Source organism: Vidua chalybeata, chromosome 3 (genome assembly GCF_026979565.1).
Source record: "Vidua chalybeata isolate OUT-0048 chromosome 3, bVidCha1 merged haplotype, whole genome shotgun sequence".
NCBI lineage: Eukaryota > Metazoa > Chordata > Aves > Passeriformes > Viduidae > Vidua > Vidua chalybeata.
This window is the reverse complement of record NC_071532.1, coordinates 50462077-50482356: the sequence shown is the minus strand read 5'-3', so window position 1 is coordinate 50482356 and position 20280 is coordinate 50462077. Positions and strand designations below refer to the sequence as shown.

The 20280-nt window shown below is 35.5% G+C and overlaps 1 protein-coding gene across 9 annotated transcripts in view; it reads left to right on the top strand.

Annotated features, from left to right (window-relative positions):
* Window positions 1-20080, top strand: part of REPS1 (RALBP1 associated Eps domain containing 1) — a 61925-nt gene extending 41845 nt beyond the window's left edge. For 3 of the 9 annotated variants that reach the window (XM_053939793.1, XM_053939791.1, XM_053939788.1), the window contains exons 10-20: window positions 4140-4220; window positions 7196-7283; window positions 8095-8196; window positions 10342-10414; window positions 12701-12819; window positions 13586-13650; window positions 14675-14860; window positions 16056-16151; window positions 16755-16903; window positions 17557-17662; window positions 18729-20080. In XM_053939793.1, coding sequence (XP_053795768.1) covers window positions 4140-4220; window positions 7196-7283; window positions 8095-8196; window positions 10342-10414; window positions 12701-12819; window positions 13586-13650; window positions 14675-14860; window positions 16056-16151; window positions 16755-16903; window positions 17557-17662; window positions 18729-18797 — 1134 coding nt within the window. In that variant the 3' untranslated portion in view covers window positions 18798-20080. The remainder of the gene's footprint in view (window positions 1-4139; window positions 4221-7195; window positions 7284-8094; window positions 8197-10341; window positions 10415-12700; window positions 12820-13585; window positions 13651-14674; window positions 14861-16055; window positions 16152-16754; window positions 16904-17556; window positions 17663-18728) is intronic. The other 6 variants (XM_053939792.1, XM_053939790.1, XM_053939795.1 and 3 more) reach the window with 4 other exon arrangements.
* Window positions 20081-20280: the final 200 nt, after the last annotated feature.

Genomic DNA, 20280 nt, shown 5'->3' with positions numbered 1-20280 from the left:
ATTTTTTTAAGTCTTAAATTTTTACTGTTACATACTTCTGCTTCATCATACTTAAGCATATATGTTTGCTATATAAGTAGTCCTCTGCAGTAGAACTGTATTTTGTCAGAATTTGAAAGTGAAGTTAGGAAGCAGTATTTTTTATATTATTTTTTCACTACAAATGTCCTCTGCTTAAAAGGCCTGTAAGGGATTGATTCCTAGATTTTTCTTGTTGCTCTGTTTTAACATTTTTGCCTCTGACTTAGAAAAAAGCAATGTTTGAAGAGCTACTTCGGATCAACTAATGAGTTTGACTGCAGCCATATACAAAGATGATGTTGGCTCACTTTTCATTATCAGAGGGGAAAAATAATGAAATTATTTTGCAAAACTATTTTTTATTATCTGGAACTCAATAACAATTGAAAACTTGTTTTAACCTCTAAGATTGTTCTGTCAGTAGCTGAGTATTGCCTTCTATTAAAAGAGCTTTTTGTGGTTCTTTTTCTTCGTCAGACTTTGAGTGAATAGGAAATTGATAGTCAAAGATTTAGACAAACCAATGGAAAATTAGCATGAAGCAGAAAATAAGCACATTTTTAGGATTAAAGTTAGGAGCAGAGGAAACTTCATTCATTTCTCAGCAGGAAAGGACTTTATAAAGTCTTCTGTTCCTTGTAAGGGCAAATGGTAGCCTCATAGTCACATCCTTACCAAATTTAAAAATGTCAGACATTATTTAGTGATTCTTAGTTGTTCTATTTGACAGAGTTGTTCTATTTGACTCAGACTGCTGTTAGGAAGCTGTTTTAAGAGGGAGGTGGAGCAGATATTCATTCAGTTGTTCCTAAAAAGCTATAAATGTATGCATCTGTACTAAAATTTGCCAAGACACATTCCCTTGTGTTTTCAATAAAGATTTAATAAGCTAATCATTTGGTACCTGCATCATAACTGAACAGATTCCTTCAGTGTCTAATGCAACTCAAACCAATTGAATAGGGTAATTCCAGTAGTGGAACAAAGTGAATTACAATTCTGTCAGCTAGAATCTTGACTTATGAAACTGACTATCCATTCACATAAGATAGGGTGGCATTTTCTTTTTGAAAGTCTACTATAGATCAAGATGTTTGAAAAGTTCTCACAGTAGCTGTACTACTGGATACTAACTGTACTAAAATAAGAGTTGAACTAAATGTTTAGTTTTTTGTTCTAACACAAAGGAATTTCTGATTTTTCAGATATGTTGCTGTGCATGTTTCTTTCTTCTCAGCATTTTCTTTTCAGCATGAGTCAGGTCAAAGTCCTCAAGATTTTAATTCCACAAAAAAATTTCTGGTATTGCTGCAGGCACCAGTCTAATTGTTTCCTCTTTCACCCTCTTATAAGTGTCATCAACAAATGAATCGCTTGTAAAAGGTCTGCATCTTTGTATTATCTGTCATTCCAGGCAGTCTCATCCTGTTAGTCTCAAAGCTGTTGGTTACTCCGTTCTTTCTAGCTCATAGTTGGTTTATAGAATGCTGTTGCCAGACTCAGTTACCAGAGGCTCTGAAGTATAGACCAAGGCATGAGTTTAAAACTTCAGAATAAAGAGCAACATGAAAATTCACTTAACTTTGGATATACTACATGCTTCAGATTCTCATCTCTTCACTCATCACTTCTTTCTCACTTCAGATGTCTTTTCCATCCAAGTCTCAAGGCTGAGCACTTAGTTTTCGAAGCTTAAAATAATATAAAAGCCTACTACAAGTTTTCTGTTGAAAACTGTCCAGTGTCATGCAGCTGTCATACTAGCTTTAAGATATGGAGATTTGCTTTTAAGTTCACAACTGTTACACCTTGTATCAAATGTCTTGGTGTTCTATTCATAATGCTTCAGGTTGCTGTGAGTTTTAGTTTCTAATAATTAACCATTTGAAAGTAATATAAAAAATTAAAAAAAAATTTGCAGTTCTACAAGACAAATACTTCAGCTTTAGCTAGCATGAGTGTTACCCCATCAATGCTTTTAAATGTTGCAGAGTTTGAGATGCAGTCGAGTAGAGTCTTAATATATGTAGCTTTCTGTTAACTGGGGAATTAGCAGTAGCTGGCTTCTGGTAGTATTTCAGGATGGAGCACAACAGTATATTTCCTAGAACAGGTGTTGGTGTTCATCTGTCTGTGTCTAGCTAGGGAGCCCAAGGACAAGTAATAAAAGTACCTGTAGTTTGGCTTCAGAGCAGGGTGGTAAGAGAGATTAAACATCCATCTGTAACAAATAATATCTTACCATTTATCTTAACTGTAACATAAGTGCTGTGTGCCCTATGGAATTTTTGAAAAAATTAACAATATTTCTGTAATCAAATGGTCTGTTTGCTAGTCTCACTAGTAACTGGGAAGCCACTGGCCAAATCAAGTTTAAAAGGGTAGTGGTACACCTAAGATAAATATTAATATGTTTAATGAAAATGAGCAGCTGTGCAAATGCAAGAGGCCAAATCAGGAGAAAGGCTGGCAGAACTTGGAATTAAATTTCTGACTTAGTAAAAACTGGCTCACTAACAGGTTTGTAGAGCTCCAGACTACTTGCAATGCTGCTTCTTCATGAAGAGGTGGAGTGACACAGAGATGAACTGTTTAATAGAGGGAGTGTTAAACAGGGACAGAGCAGTTTGGAATCCTTACTAAAACGGTTTTGTTAGGTTCTGTCCATGAAGAGGGTAGTTTTGTGTTAAAAACAAATACAAACAAACAAAACACTCAAACCAACAGAAAACCACAACAAAAATAATAAAATGGAAGAAATACCCACCCCCATACTAATAGAATTCCATGATGTTTGCCCTCATTTAAAGTTTGAAATGAGGAAAGCTCTTTCTCTACAAGTTATACCACACATGACAGCAATTACAAATTTAGTTAATATTTTTCTGAATTTCATTTCATCTGATTGTAAGCAGTTATTTAGGAATTTCCTTAAGAAGTTATTTCTGAAATAACTGTTTTAGACTTGGTTTACATACAGGCTGTTCACTGAATATAGTTTGGTTTAGAGGAGAACACGAGATTAGGTTGGCTATCACCATATAGCTTGTCCTGTGTCTTCTGGGATCATTTAGATTGATTTACCTATAGAGATGGGACAAGAATATGACACAGAGAATATTCTGAGTTGGAAAGGACCCACAAGGGTCATAGAGTCCAACACCCAAGTTGTTTCCACAACTATAACAAACATAATTTTTATTGAATTTTCGGAGCAGTAAAAATTTTTTTATTTTAATTTTTGAAACTTGTATTTGTAGTGTTTGGAACTTGTTTAATATTTACTTGTTATTTTACCAAAATATAACAGGTTTAGCATTCTTGTTGGGATTTTTTTTTTTTTTGGTTTCCAGATCACAGACTAATTTTATGTCCTTCAATGCTTTGTTGATCCAGTTGTGGCTATAACTTGACTCAGTTTGCATGAGGATTCTTGACAGCCATGTATTGATACAGCATGCCCATATCTTATAAAATTGTTCAGAGATTGACTTATTTGCTTTTAGCAATCAACAGTATATTTGGATTTAATTCTTTGCCTTGTCAGTGATTTAGACTTGTGGAAATGCTCTTTTACGGCGTAGAATCACTTCTCAGGGGTTGCACTGGCAAGCTAAAGTGGTGTGATTGGAGTACTCTGCTCAGTGTTCATTTGTCTGGGATTTTTTAAGAAAATTAGCATTTACTAAATAGGCTTGAAACTTGGCAGCTACAAAGCTGAGGAACCTTGCTGTGGATTTTATGACTACAAATGCACACAACGTGTCTCTGACTTTTATCTCTAAATTATATGAATGGCTTAACCAGTTCTTTTAGTTGTATGATATTCATTGGCAAGCGTGAACTCTGAAGGTACTTCTGGGCTGCCTTTGCACCTGTATCTTCATTATAAAATGTGAATATAAAGATTATATTGACAGATAACAAACTTGGTTCCACAACAATCTCAGAAATAGAAATACCTAATATATATATTAGTGCGCTTCCTGAGTGAAGTACTCTCCTGTACAAATATGGTTCTTTCCAGTGCAACCGCTGAACTACTATGCTAAATCTCCTCAGTGATCTTTTACTCTCATCTTCCTCATCATGCTGACTTCTCTCCTCTGTCTGTTCAGCAGTGGGAGACATTTAGCGAACGCTCTTCAAGCTCACAAACTCTGACCCAATTTGATTCTAACATTGCACCAGCTGATCCTGTAAGTCAATCACTTAGCTTGCTTGTTTGAAATTAATTTTATTAACACTGAATTTCCATTCATTGTATTTACCTGTTATGCATGATTCCATGGACTGCTTTTTGGGGAATGGTGGCAAATAGCTTGTTTGCTTATTTTCAGAATATAAATTTTCTAGTACTGCTCATGTTTAATCTCTGATTGCAAAGAATGCTTTTTCCTGTTGATTTTGACCTAATACAACACTTCTGTCAAAATCTGTCATACACAAAGAATTTAAACAATGTTTTTTTTGAAAAAATGTGCAAGTTGATGCAAGGGTCGCTCCCTATGATAAACAAGTTCTATTGTAGCTTTTATCTTCGGTGTTGTTTTGGGTTTTTTTGAGTTGCAGAGCCTGATTTGCACAAAAACAGTGCCAACTTCTGTGAAAGAAAAGCTACTGGGCTTTAATGGGTGTGATATTTCATATTCCAAATGTTTTTACCAAGTTACTTATTAATAAGGCTTTTAGTATCTCTCCAGCTAAACCTGTGGTGTTCTAAGGCTTTGCTCAGTGAGGAGTGCTCTGAAGGATTATGTAGTTAAATATCTTGCCAAGTTTGGGAGTCAGAAATACACTACAGTGTTTTGAGTTCTACTGGTTTTAAGCTTTACAGCATGTGACATTAAAGCAGTTCTGAAATGCATTAGAAATGCAGTATTTAGCTGCTGCTTTCATTCTACCTTTTTTACAGACTTAATTAACACCAAGTATCCATTTTAATTTAATTAATTACAGTGTTGGTGTCCATTTGATTGTGTAACAAAATATAATAGGTGCACATAATACACATTTAACTGTTTTTAGTATTAAACCTGTCACTTCTGAAAAGATAGAATACATAAATATACATAGATGTTTAATACATCAGTGCTCCAGTCTCAAAGTTAACAATGATGTTCATGTAGAAATAGCAATTCTAGATGCTGAAGGCTAGAATTCAAACTGCACTATTCCCCATGCTCAGAATTAACCTTTAATAAACATTCTAAAAAGTGAAAATATTCTACTTAAAACAAAAACCAACCCTCTTTCATCTGAGATGGTTTTTGTTTTAAATATACTGTATTTCTGTGTTTTAATGCGGTAAACATGATGTAAATTTGTTCGTAGTTGTTACTTGCTGTGTATAATTGCTTGATAGTATGGAGCTATCACTGTCTTGTTTCCGCAATAAGACAGTAATTTATTTTCACACATAATTAGCAGATGACAGAAACCTGAGGTTTGAATTTTTTCATATGTTGATAATCTAAAAAGTAGAGCAGTGATGGTATGTGAAAAGCTCTTCTATAGAGTACATGTTTGTATGTATGTATATAGAGAAATTCATTGGGAATGCAGATTTTTTCTATGGCTCATAACATCCTTGAGTTCTTTTCTTGAAATGCTTATATAGTTTAGAAAAGACTGGTGAGCATCTTTGATACTTGCTAGGGTTACAGACTTTGGGGTTATAGTCTTCATTTTCAATATTAAAATAAGAACAAATTATGACAAAATTTCAGTTAGCTGATGGCAGACTTCGTTTTAGCAGTTTCAGTAATGATGCATAGGAATGATTTATGGAGCAACTGGTTCCCCAGAGGAGAGTAAACCAGCTTTCTTGAGCAGTTGTTAATAACTGTCTAAAGAGTAAATTCACAGACCAAGTCTTTTTTAGTTGGAAAATAGCTGCTTTGGAGGTAAAACATAAATGAAAAGAGTAAAACAGTACCTCTATCCCTTAGTATGGGAGCACAGTATGCCTTTTGTAAGTCAAAGTTAGTAACATGTTGTTTTATGTAAAATTAGGTTAATGATGTAAATTAATGCATTATATAAAATCCATTTGAGGCATGACTTCTGTACAGCTGCACATTAGAGCACAGCAGAGGTCTGAAGCAGCCACAGTAAAAGTGATCTTTGTATGATAATCTCAGTACAGACGGAAGAAAAAGCAGTATATTTTCAAGTGTAACTGTTCCTAAAAGCTTCCTGCAACAAAAATGTTCAAGCTATGACTAGAAAGTGGTTTTGCTTGCAACAAGGGTAGTGAAAATTATTGAAATAGTTTCAAAAAATACCAATGTAGATTGGTACCAATTGTAGATAACACCTAGTGAAATTGATCTACTTGAGTAGTCTGAACAGATGAAATTTCTGATACAAAGGTAGTTTTGAAACTTCTTGATATTTCTATGTTAGAATATAGTATAATCTGGGAGTGTTCTTGTGCTGTCATTGGCCCACCCACTCATATAGTCTGAATATGGATGACATTAAAAAACCTCAGACAGCCTTGGCCCTATATTTAGGCTGCTTCTGAGTTTTGAGATTATTTTTTTAAGCTGTTTGCAGTCAGTGTTCAAACTAAATGGAAAGGATTGTCTTTAACGTACTTCAAACGGAGCCCCTTGTCTGAATGACTAATGCCTAAGTGTAAGGCCAGTGCCTGACTAGAGGTATATTCCATAGGGCTTATTATACTGAAGTTTAGAATATTTTTGCTATTTTAAAGACTCCAGAATATACCTGAAATTACTACAAAGTACCTATTTCATTGAGCATTACTCATACTATTTAGAGATGCCGTTATTTTCTGAGGCATTATAAGTAAAGTTGAGGAGTCAGGGTTTAAATTGTAATTTTTTTTTTTTTTAATTTTTTTTTAAGAAGTGCTCAAAGTACCAGATACCTGATATGCTAGAAGTGGTGGAAAGCTGGTAAAATTCAGGTCCTACTTGCAGTTATCTATAGAAACATAGTCTAGTGCTAAGTTTAAGTAGCTAAATTAACATTACAGAGATTAAGTTCAGAGAGCTTTGGTTTTCTGGGTATATTCAGTTCCCTGGAACTCTGTAAATAAACTAAATATATGGAATTTTGATTAGAATTGACATTGCACATGGTGTCAAAGACTCTTTTAAGAGTGATTTAAACTAATTTAACATAACTGTGATCTCTTCCACAGGATACTGCAATTGTGCACCCAGTTCCTATAAGAATGACTCCAAGCAAAATCCACATGCAGGAAATGGAGCTTAAAAGAACTGGAAGTGGTAGGACATTTTCTTTTGCTAATTTGGGGAGTTTCATACAGTTAGAGTTGGCCTTACTTCCTTGAATGTACTTAACTTTTCTCCTTCACTCCCTTCATAAGGATGAATAAATCTGGAGTTGTAACGAGCATCATTACTGAGTTAAGAATTGCTGTTCAGATAAGTGCAGTGCTTGAATTGGCCATTTGCTACAGTGAGAATTTTACCATCTCTAGCAGAATGTTTCTTGGAGAGTAGTTCAGAATCATTATAAAGATTGGATTTGGACCTGCAGGTGAATGTCTGGGTTTCCTTGTTAAATACTGAAGGAAACTGGAGATGGAGATCATAACCTGCGTTCATAAAGCTTGTTCTTCTGTGGGCAGAAATACTGCATTTATTATTTTAAAACTTGAAAGCATTTGGGAATATTGGCAGGCCCTTTTTTTATTCTGGTCAATAATAAGCAAGGTGGTTTGATAAATTTTCTTAAAGGAAGGGGCGGGGGCGTCTTAGTTTTCAGTTGTGTTACAGTATTTCCTGAAGTCATGGAACTTACACAAGAGTCTTCAGCATAGGAGAATAAATAGTATTGACAACGCACTTCTTTTAAAATTCCTTTGGCCTTGTAAATAGCTGAAAATACACAGCTCTTAATGCTGAGAAATTGTTGGTTTACATTGTAATAGTGTTATTTCTGAGTTAAAATACACTAATTTTAGTCTTGAGCGCAGCACTTCAGATAAGGGCAGAAAACCAGTGTAAAGCTTTGGCACCAGAAATAAAGGCTAATTTGAATAAGTTCATTAATCTAGATTTATTTTCCATCCAGATCATGCTAACCCTACTAGTCCACTACTTGTGAAACCATCAGATCTCCCAGAAGAAAATAAAATGAGTTCATCTGTAAAATTTACGGCTGGAAATACAGTTAGTAAGTATCAAAGTGCTTTCCGGTCTCATTTCTTACAATACACAAAATGTAGATCTGCTGTATCCCTCAGTGAATGAAAGCTGGCTGGATAGTAGCAGCTCTAAGGTGAGATTAACTTATCGTAAGAACAGAAACATTTCTGATATAAAGTATGTATTAGAAGTAGTAATTAAGAAAGTTCTATTGATGTCACTGGAGTTGTTTTCCTACCCTATGTGCTCAAGAAAGTTCATTTTTGTCAGCTCTTTTCCATCTTCGTGTTTTCTCTTTTAATCCTAGAATGAAAAATTCAGTGTACATAAAGTGGAATTCACTAAGTAGCATTTGATTGTTTTTCCTCAGAACCATGTAACATGTTTTCTAAAGAGTGAAAATGTGTTGACCACAATTTCCAGGCAATTTTCATCTAGTTTAGCTACGAAGCAAATGCTACAGACTTCTACATTCCGTTTTTAGTACAGCTTTTCAACCGTTTGTTTCCTTCTAATAGCCTTTTCAGTTTCCAGTATCTTCTGTGTCCAAAGCATGTTGTGTTATGTTGATTAGTCCACTTGTCTAATATTGAGAAAGGTCCAAGATTATATGTTGCCTGAATGAATCTCTGGAGTCTTTTTTTTTTTGTTGTTTTCTTCAAGTTGGGAACTTTCCTTCAGTAAAAGTAAAGTCTCAAGAAGTCATTATTTTAAATTCTTTGCATTATTAAGACCAGAATTATTTTGATTGGTTTGTAATACAGGAGGAATTCAGAAAGTACTGTCTTGCAATATGTTTTGCTACTCTGCTTCAGTAGCAGTCTTCGTTCTGACCAGTGTCCTGACCACGTCTGAGTTTTACTTTTTCAGCAGAGTTCTGTTTCTACTAAAAAGTTTTCTGATGCAAAAGAATGAGCAAACATCATCTCTTAATGTTGACCTAGTGCTGTATGCAGGAGCTAAGTTCAAGAGCCTTTTGGTGCTCTCTTTTCCTTATTCAAGTGTAGCCTAATACTTTGATAAAGTGTTTTTCCCTGAGAGGAAGAACATAGTGAAATTAAACAAACCACATTGCAGTGTAAGATATAAGCACTTTGTAGTACCTGCAGTGTTAAGGAGAAAAGGTATATAAAATGTAACAGGTAAGAATGTGCCTTGCTTATCAGGAAAGTCATCTCTGCAGGATTCTCATTTCTGAGGCCTGGTTGATGTTCTTACCACTTTTGAAAACTTCAGTGTTCTAGGAGGTTAAAATAATCCTTTGAGAGTGGATAATTCTAAAAAATCTTGATGTTATTGAGTGGAATTTTTCTCTTCACTGGGAACAAATCAACTGAGTCCCTTTGCTCCAGTGACTTCTGCCTTGAACTTTGATTTACATGGTGCTCTAGAATAATCCCTTGTGATTAAATTATCTTGAGGTCAATTTTTCTATCTGTCTTCATTCCATATAAATATTTTGATTTTTGTGAGGCTCCTCATTTCTGGGGAAAAAACCCTCAAGCTTTGCAGAGCTTCTAAGGGTAAGGGTGTCCTTGAGAATCTGTCTATGATGCTTTAATAGCATCTTTCATTTCTGTAGGTTTCCTTAATCAAAAGCTGAAAGTTTTAAAAAAGATACAGTCCAAAACAAGGTTGACCACCAGACTTGGAGATACAGAAATTACAGTAGTAGCAAAGCAACTGCATTGATCTGTGTTCTGTACATACCCTTTCATTTTTCTGATTTCTAAGGTTGGTGATAGTCCTTCAGCACTTCTAAAATCAGGCATGTTCTACCCCTTGTTTTTTTTCCTTTGGATGTCCCTTACTCTTGTTCACTAGATTGTTGAAGTGATGGAACATCAAGTGTTTAAAAATTTCTGTTTATAAAACTTGAGTTTTGTATTTTAAATACATCATTACTGTCATTGTTTATTCTTCAGTACATGCCACTAGTAACCAACAACTGATAATGTTGGGTGAGTGGAGTTGGTTTGTATTGTGTCCTTCAATTATTCAGACTCGAGGATTTTGAATCCTGACTAGATGATACCTTACAGGGAAGCAATACAAGGACATAGGCATTTTTTGTAACAAAATAAATTGGATATTTGAAATTATTTGTTACTTCTGTCTATTAGGGTATGCTAATGATACAAAGCAAATACGAAACTGTACTTTCTTTTCCCAGCAGATGGTTACAGCAGTTCGGACTCTTACACTTCAGATCCAGAGCAAATCGGAAATGCTGTAACACGGCAACGGTCAGTAGAGTAGCAACTGAAAAGAACAAGTAAAAGGTGTTCACAGAAACCTGTTCTCAGCTCCTGGTTATTTGACAACTAGCTTATTAAATGGTGACAAAATAGATTCCTAACTTTAACACTCGGGAATCTGGAAGCAGTCTGTTTTCTAATGCATTTCTAAAAAATATATGTTGCTTTTGTTAGTGTGTAAAGTGAAAATTATAAAAGGAAAGTTGTCTAAAAATTTGTTTGAGATTGGCCAGTCAAGTGCTCCATGTGAACTCGACATTCAGTCAGAATCTTAATGCTGTCCCCTTAAACACAAGGGAATGTAAGCACATGAGACCATGCTGTTACTTGAAACCAATTTTTTTTATTTTTAAAAATACCTGTTTGGGCATTATTGGAGAAGAACCTTATAACATTGTAGCCCAAAAGAAGAATTAAGCAGAAATTAGGTATACCATGGCAGTAACTCAATCTCTTTTAGTAAAGGACTTATAAAGGGCAGTCGTAGGCCCAGCATAAATTAAAGGATTGGAGAAAGCCATGCAAGCACAAAACCTGCAACTGCATAATTTCACATAAGAAAATGTACCGTACTAGCTGGTGCTAATTGTTCCCGCTAAATCTGCCTGAATAGGATTAAAACCAGCAACACCATTAACCATCTTACAGTCAGTTTCAGAGGTAAGTTTCAAAACAAAAATAATTAGGGTGATTTCAATAGCAAAGAAAGATTTCCATTTGCCTGTCAGTACAACAGCTTGAAAGATTCTTTCCTGCATTGTTACTTAATGGAAAATGTGGTTCTGTCATGCTTTTATGTATGTTTTTGCTCTCAGCATGACGGTTTCAACATGTTCTTTTGCTCTTTGACTTTGGGTTAGGTTTTCTTGCTGAACTTGTGTGAATGAGAATGAAGATGAGTGAAGCTTTCTGATGAGTTCCCACATTATGACACAGGGAGCTTCTGTTCTGACCTGGTAGTTGTGGGAGTATGCACACGGGAAACTTGTTGTCCCACTTACTCTTTTAGTTCCTTCCACTGGCATCTCTTCTACCAATTGCAATTTTGTATAGAGATGACATTGTACTTAATCCTACCATTAGTCAAGACTACGTTTTTGTATTTTCACATAGCAAAAACTGACGAGGCTGTGTCAGATGATGATACTTTGGATTTCTCCTTAATCCACTTTCTCCCATTTTTAATTCCGCTTGTGGTTTTTTTACTATACTAGCTACAGGAATGACCCAAGGAGTCAGTATAATTAGATTTTAATTTCATCAGCTGGAGAGTTACACAGTATTACAGAAGCATTGCATTAGAGAATATATTAAGAAAAGAAACTTTTCTATGGTGATAACTCAGTTTTGTGTCTGGACTTAAACATTCAGGAGTTCCAGGTTTTGTGTGAAACTTGCGTACCCTTTACCTCTCCTAGTTTACAATTTACAATAGTTATAGAAGAATGTTGCAGAGGTCAGTCATAGAAAAGATTTTATCACGAGTTGAATAAAAAAACAGCTGTATTCATGTCAGTGACTCAATAAATCTGTCTTGTTCAAATTAGACTAGTTAGGAAGCTTCTGCAAATTGGTTTTAAAAGGAAGTTGTACAAAAAATCTATATACAATAAATCACACTTAAATGGCACTTAGTGCAGTAATTTATCCTTCTTTTCTTTCTGCCTGTGTTCTCCATGAATTTGCAACAGATATCCACTAGATGGTGATCCTACCTAAGAAGTCAAAATTTCTGAAGATTCTGCCAAGTATATAGATTTGGAAAATTTCAAGCAGAGAAATAAATTGGTATCTCATACACTGAGATACTTCTTGAGCTCGATATACATGGAGGCAGATCCAACAGAAACCCAAAATTCTTCTTTAATGAAATTGAACTTACCCCATTTAACCTAAACAGGATGCTGACTACATTTTAAAAAATCTAGTGACTGTCATCTAGATGGAATTTACTATATTTAGCATTCTCTGTTTCTGAGCTATCATTATTTGGGATATACATCAAGGTGTTGGTTTCCCAAAGATAAATTACATGTGATAATATAAGAATAATTTGACTAAGGGATATTTAAGTAAATGGAAATATAAAAACAGTTTTAAAAATCAAAGAATACTGGAAGTTTAAAACTAATTTGGCAATCTTGACAATCAATGGCAATCAGGGGTTTTTACTCTGTCAAACTTGTTTTTTTAATTGTGTGCTTTGAAGAACTTTTGATTTTTAGTTCTGTTGTAGCCACCTAAAATCATTACAGAAGCTTATGTATTTTGCAGGTCACATTCAGGAACATCTCCAGATAACACAGCACCACCACCACCCCCTCCAAGGCCTCATGCTTCTCATTCTCGGTCATCATCTTTAGATATGAACAGATCCTTCTCAGTTACCCCAGGTAGATATACTGTGTTCTGAGTGTATATTATTTTTCAGCATATGTATTCCTGAAGCAAACAATGCCTTTTTCTCTGAGGAACAATTCAGATTAGAGTGTTGTTTTTTAAAGCACCACTTCTGAATAAAAAAAGCTGCAAATGTTGTCATCCTTACTGTATTGTTTGCATTAAAATTTATATTGCACTTTACTTAAGTAGCTAATTTAAAAGTCAATTCTGAATTCTGGCATTGTAGTTTTTTGGATGAATTTAGGAAACAAAGTCAGGAAAGAATATTCTGGTTGTATACCCACATCCAGTGAATTGTATCTGCCAGTAAATTTTCAAGGGGGGGGGTCTTTTTGGAATCACATGTATCAAAGATGGGTATTTAGTATTTGACTTCAGAGGAAATTATTAAAGTCACTTCTGCTACTCTGCTTAAGGAGTTTTATTGGACTTCTGACTTGTCAGTACATTTAAATTCAGGATCACGAAGTATGAGAAGATACTGAGAACTTAGAATGAGGGTAAAAAAATCCCAAAGACTAAGATACTAAAACCAGAAGAGTATGACCATGTCTGTATAAGATCTATGTTCTGATTAATCCTGGTTTTGTCTGTTTGCCAGTTTGAAAGGAGGTGACATTACAGTTATGGGCCCACATATGACAGGTTAATATGTGTCAAGTTGCAATATTTCTTCATGTTGACAATTTAATGTACATGTTAAGAATTTAATATACAAAGTAACAATCTTGGCCAAATGTGGTGCATCTTTTACAGGACAGCAACAGGCTGGAGTTGTTGCCTATCCGCCTGCAGTGCCTCCAAGACCACAGCCTTCACAGGTGATGTCACTTCTGAAAAATCATATTCTAACTCGGTGCATTATTTTTATATAAGTGAGTTTTAATATATCTCTAAAATGAGTATCATTGCTTGATACATTTTTGAAAACACCAGGATGTGAATGATGGCAAAACCTAGACTACAGCTAAATGTTACGATTTCCTAAATAAAAAAATGCTTCTAGTGGAACCATGGGTAGGGATTAAGGTAAATATTGAGGAGGAATGAGTGGCTCTGGAGCTCTGAATTGTGGGAAAGAGAGAAAACTTATCCTTTCACATTCCATTGTCTATTCCTGTATAGTGCATAGGCTGTAACAAAGACTGCGAGAGCCATTTTGCAAAATAAGGGTTTGTCTTCCATTTGTCTGGCACAGGGTAGAGCTTTACGTAATATGCCTGCCCCCAAAAGGAGTAATTCCACTTCTTCACTTGTCACAGACTTGGTGATCTTTGCATTTGCTGTCTGAGTGATATCAGTTAGCTGATTTGGTAGAAAGCACGTCTTGAAAAAGTTTTTTCTTTGTCTTAGCCAGCTGAATCCTTCAACTGCTATGCAGATCTGACATAAGGCAGATAAAATTTCTTTTCAGTTGTTTCTCACCAGCAGCTACGTGTTAAAATCTGAGTTATTGGCAACTGAAGTCAATCAGTGATTCAGAAATCATCTGAAGGGATGAAGGGAGTGTACAAGGACAGACATATTCCACACAGTGATTACATAAGCACATTTCCCTATGAAACTAAACTCAAAGCCTGTATCAAGCCCCCAGAGCCTAAATGGCTCTGTCACAGCAGAAATATCTACTATTGAATGAGTCTAGCTAGTGCTGCATTACATCCCTCTTTGGTCTTATTTCCTGGATAATAGCATATCTGACCTTCCTTTCTCTTAAATATTTCTGCATGCATGTCTTGCATGAGATGCCTGTTGTCCTACTGATAGTATATAAATTTTTGTCCACTAAAAAGGCAAATAATCCTTAACATTCTGTCCCTAAATATTTTTGTTATTTTATTGTAGGGCACAGGTCCTCATGTGCATCGCTCAGTGGATGCTGATGGCCTAATAGCTCATACCAGTACCTCACCTCAACAAATACCAGAACAGCCAAATTTTGCAGACTTCAGCCAGTTTGAGGTATTTGCTGTTTCAGGTGTAAGCAAGGAGGAAGAAGATGAAATTGAAACACACTCAGAAGTCTTGCAGGTGAGCAGAAAAGAAGATCTTGTCAATTGCTTTAATACCATCAACAGTTATGAGACTGTTAAAACCTCTTTCTGTTGTTCTCTGTCAGTGGTGTGTTGTTTGTTGGGTTTTTTATTCTGTTTTGGTTTTTTATGATGTCTCAATCCATTGCTAGAAAGCAATTAAATTGCATACTGCTGCACTTACTTAGTAATTGCCAAAAGCCTAGGCAGAAGGAATTCTTTTCCTCTCACCTCTTGACTGTAATTTAAGATTTTCGTACTTATTAGCATACATGGGCACAACCATGATTGTGTTGGTAAAACACATCATTTGAGACACAGCACAGGCAAAACCTTTCTTCTGCTCATTCTTGCCAGTCTTCCAAGTGACTTGCTAGTAATTTTTAAATAATGTCTTAAAAAAAGACATGCCTTAATAAAGGAGATGACTGTCATGTATTGTAAACATCTGCTAAAATTCCATTAATTTACTTTTCTTCAAAGTCATTGGACAAGCAGCTAAAGTGAATAGAGCTCTGGCATCCTTCTATCATTAAAGATGTTTACAAAAACTTGTTTCCTACTACAGACATAGGACTTGAAAGTTTGGAAGCATTATTATTAATGTCGTTGCTAGCTGCTGTTGCAGAAACTACTTCATGTTCTCCTTTGATAATTTGTAGCTTTTATCCAGATTGTAAGTTCTCTGGGACACTTCTGCATCCTCACTTGCAAAAGTCCCTGTGGTGCTTTAAAGTTCTCCCAACTATCAGCAGCATGGTCTTGCTTCACTTGTTCAGGAAGGTCAATGACGTAGCCCCATTTGAGCACTCTCCATGCACCTCATTGCAAAACCAGCTATGGTAGCTTAAGCTGCCACTGAAAACTGCTTGCTGATTGTTTTGCATTGAGGTGGATGTGGAACAGTCACATTGTGTTCCATTGGAGGGATTAACCTTTGGCAGTGACAAATAGATAATGGTGGTACTGTAATAGCAGAAACAGCTATAGCAGTTTGTGATCAGGCCACAGCCTCTTTTGTGCTATACGGTCCCTCATGACATTGGGCTTGTGATTCTAAATGAGAATTGAACTAGAATTTAGGTGTTAACTGTATTCATGTATCAGAACACAGCATACTTGTTTTTATTCCAATTGTTGCCAAATGAAGTATATGTTAAGTAGATTTCTAAATATAGTTTATATTCCTTTAGGTTGAAAAGCCTTCTGATTCTGCGAGTTCTCTTAGAGTTGCCAAAGCAGATGGAAGAGTTGAAGACAAAGCACCTGCAAATGTCCCCAGTAGTGCGGTATGCAAAGTACCCTTGGAACAAGGCGCAGTTTTCTGATGTATATGAAATTAAATGTTTGTTTTGATTTGCAACAGCAGCTTTATACTTGTCCACTTGAACCCAGTTTTCTAAGCCCAATAGGTGCTTCAAATAGGCGTGTGTATGATGAATTTTTGTAGCAGATAATGATGATTAGATTTATTCTTGAAACAGCAGAAAAGATACTTGTAAGTTTTCAAATTTTTGAAACAGATCAAAATGTTTAGTGCAGAACTTGATTAACAGTAGCTTTTTATTTGATTACAGACTTAAAATTACTGGGGGGAAAGCGTGCTCTGCGTTGCCATGTATTTACAGTACTCATTTGTACTGTGGTGTTTCTGCTTGCATAGTTCTTCGTCAGTGTGTAGCAACTTACTAGCCTTTCACCATGTGGTAGGATTTAGTTCTTTCAGTTTTTTTCCAGACCAAATGAGAATGCAGCTAGATGTCCATCAGAAAATACCTGATGGGTTGTGAATTCAGTTGCCTCAGCAACTGAATATGAAACACAAGCTACCCAATTATAATCCAAATAAAATGTAGTTTCAGAGAATTAATAGGCTGTGTTTTCCTCTTCAGGGTAAAGGCACTACCCCACTTGCTCCACCACCGAAGCCTATTCGTAGAAGATTAAAATCAGAAGATGAGCTAAGACCTGAAGCTGAGGAACATACACAGAAAACAGGTGTCATAGCTGCTGTTCTTGCTTCACAGCCATCTATTCCTAGGTAACCCAAGAAGTATATAAATACATCTGTTACTGGAAAGTTTACATTTAAACAGCATACACACTTTCTGTTCCAGGAGTTGCAAACATGTTCAGTGTGTTTAATTCAGAGTAATTCAAAAATTTAAGAAGTTTTTGGTTTTTAAAGATGGTCATCCCAAAGCTGCTACTGCTGGGAGACTTCTAAGAGATTTTGAATTTTGGAGTGTGAACTCTTTTTAACTTCCGCAACTATGTTGGAAATAATTGGTGGAAGTATTAAGATGTAGCGTTTAATTTTTAATGGTTGCTATGAACAGTCCAAAATGTGCAGTCTGTGTGTCCTAGCATGAAAACAGTCTATGGTAGTAGTCACTTGGAGGTAATGAGGTTCGCTGTGTTGAGCCTTCAGAAAGTTGATGACATGTTTTTAAAATGCGCTGTGTGCTCTCTGATTGAAACCAACTATGTGTGCATATATTAAATGTATATATCTGTGTTTCCATGCAAACAAACGTGGTTAATCAAGCCAGACAAAAGTGGGAAAATGTAACAGTATAACAAGTAAAAAAATTTGAAAAGAGGATTCCACTCACTTAAAGAAGGGGGACTATAAGTGAGATGTTCAGCTAAGTGGCAAAATTACTTATTACAGTACTTCTAATATATTCTCAGATCAGTGGGGAAAGACAAGAAGGCAATTCAGGCATCAATCAGACGTAACAAGGAAACCAACACTGTTTTGGCCAGACTGAACAGTGAACTACAGCAGCAACTAAAGGTAATTCCTGTCTTTGTCTGTGTAAGAGAAGAGCTTCAGAGAGCAAGCAAGATGTTAGTGATGCACTGTAACAGGCATCTCTGCAATCCACTGATAAATATAGTTGAGGATATTGATATGAAATATTTAGCTATTTTTGTAGATCATAGCATACACCTATTTGTGACAAGCTTTGTGAAATTACAAATCACACTTTTGCTGCTACAACGCATATTTTTAAATGTTTTGGTTTGCTTTTAGCTACAGTAAAATTTTGCCTCATGTTATCAATACTAGGTTTCCTGTTGTCATCATCACATACTTTAAAAGCAGTACCAAGAAGAGCAGCTGAAGTGGTTTGTGTTCTTCTGAAGGAAAAAACAAGCCTTAAAGTCTTAATAAAATTATAAATTTTAAATATTTTTAAACAAATACAGTAATCCGAAATGCAAAACTTGCAGTTCAATAGATAGTGCAACAATAGTCATTGTTTATCTAGGTCAGCTGTCATTGTTTTGGAGCTATCTGTAGGCATCAGCTTAATGTGTTTCGCCTGCCGTCTTTCTTGCCTAAGATATCTCATTTTAACTATGAAGATAATTTTTAAAAAATATCTTAAATGAAAATATGAATTAATAAGATACTGTCTAGAATGGAAGTTAGGTCATTTTAAAAACTCAAGCCTGAATTTCACTTGTTACTGTTCACGAGAGTCAAGGTGCATAAAATTCACATAGGAGGAAAAACTGTGAGTTTCCAGTTCTCTTAGTTGAGGTGAGAGCTTACGCCCTTAATATTTTAAACTTCATTTGAAAATATTATAGTTTGGTTTGCATCTGGTTACAAATTTGGGTTTGGGTGATTTGAAAGAAAGGAAAAAATACTAAATGGTATCACCTTGGAGCAAAGTACTGATTTTCAATGATAAGTAATTACCAGCAGGAAGTCTTCTATTCAGTTTCTGGAAGGAGTTACCAAGAGTCTGTAATATAAGTTAGTTCTCAAAGTGAAGCAGATTTTGATTGCATGAGGAAATTTTCAGTACTCTTTTTCTGTGGACTGTCAGTAGAAAATCTTTCTTTTGTAGGATGTTCTTGAAGAGAGAATCTCCCTGGAAGTCCAACTGGAACAACTTCGACCCTTCTCTCACCTCTAAGCCTACTGCCGTTAACTGTGAATTTACTAATTTTGAAAGGGGTATTGGTTTCAAGGCCTATTTAACTATCCATGCATCTAGCTCAATGCACTCTATTCTACATTAAATGTTGTGGTTCTGTTTTGTCAATTTGTCCACTTTTGTATTTTAAGTATTTTAATTTCAGTACAGAAAAAAAAAAAAAAAAACAAAGTACTTTTTCCTTGAATGTGACACTGCCTCTCACATCTTATTCTGTGGGCATCCGTGATCTTTGTTGGACTTGAGTTTGCAGAGTTTGTCGCCAAAATTTCCAACTGGAATTTTTTCGTGGATTTTCTTTCCTGTTGAAACATCTTTGCAGAAGACGTTTGCTAATCAGTTGATTTTAACCTTTAGGCACATAAACTCTTCATTCACTATGGCATTTATTTTATGGTGCCAGGAAAGAGACAAACTACTAATCTGTCATCAGCCAATGTTACTTCCCAAGCTGCCTTTCACAATTGGAAAGTTGTTCACGATTCTAGAAAGTCTGCCTCTTTGCAATTCCCCAGCTTACTCAGGTTGGGAGAGTTCTTGTAGGCTGTTTGCCATATCAACTGGATTGGATTTTGTGATTTTTGTTGCATACATTATAGAGTATGTAACCACAGATTGCCAGGTGTTCACATTTTATCCATTCATGATCCTGATTCAGCCGCATGCGTAGAAGCATTTATGGCACAATTGGTAGTCTATCAAACAGGTCTTTAGTTCTCCCTTTTGTGAAGAGTTTGGTGTAGATCCCAAACATTAATTGCACATTATCTAAGCACCACCTGTAATTGCATGTCTCACACGTTACCTTTTAATAGCAGATCACATCCACCAGTCTTCACTATAACAAATTGTATTGTCAAGTAATGTGTCAATACCTCTATAAACTTCTAATTCCCAGCAAAGAAAAATATAAAAAAAGGAACAGTTTTGCTTCTTAGGAATTCTGGGGTACCTTCTGTCATCTTGTTTCCAGGCCTTACTTCTCTGGCATATAGACAGGCTTCACTATTAACAGAGTTCCTTGAGTGTATCTTGCTCTTCAGGTTGATGTACTGTATTAGGATTTGTTGTATATTGTACAATACACACATTTTGATCTCATATGTAAATTTGCATTAATTGCTGACTAACAGCAGATATTCTATTTAATGGCTTCTTCTGGCTGTGGGATCATAGATGTTTAACTGCATGGATGTATCTCTGCAGAATCAGAACTAGCAATTGTGTGATTTTTACACCAATAAAACAGCACAATATTTTAATTTTGTTGATTCATCTTTACCTGGGAATTGAAACTCATTCAAATAAGGGGAGGGTTTTATTACAGGTTTGCAGGTAATTTTTTGTAATTTTGTGGCATGTACAAGAAGTGATTGATCGTAATCTTTTGGCCATTTTCTTCCCTCGTTTTTAGCTGTTGATCAGAAGTGATTCTCTTGGTAATCTGTGGCTATACTCCTTT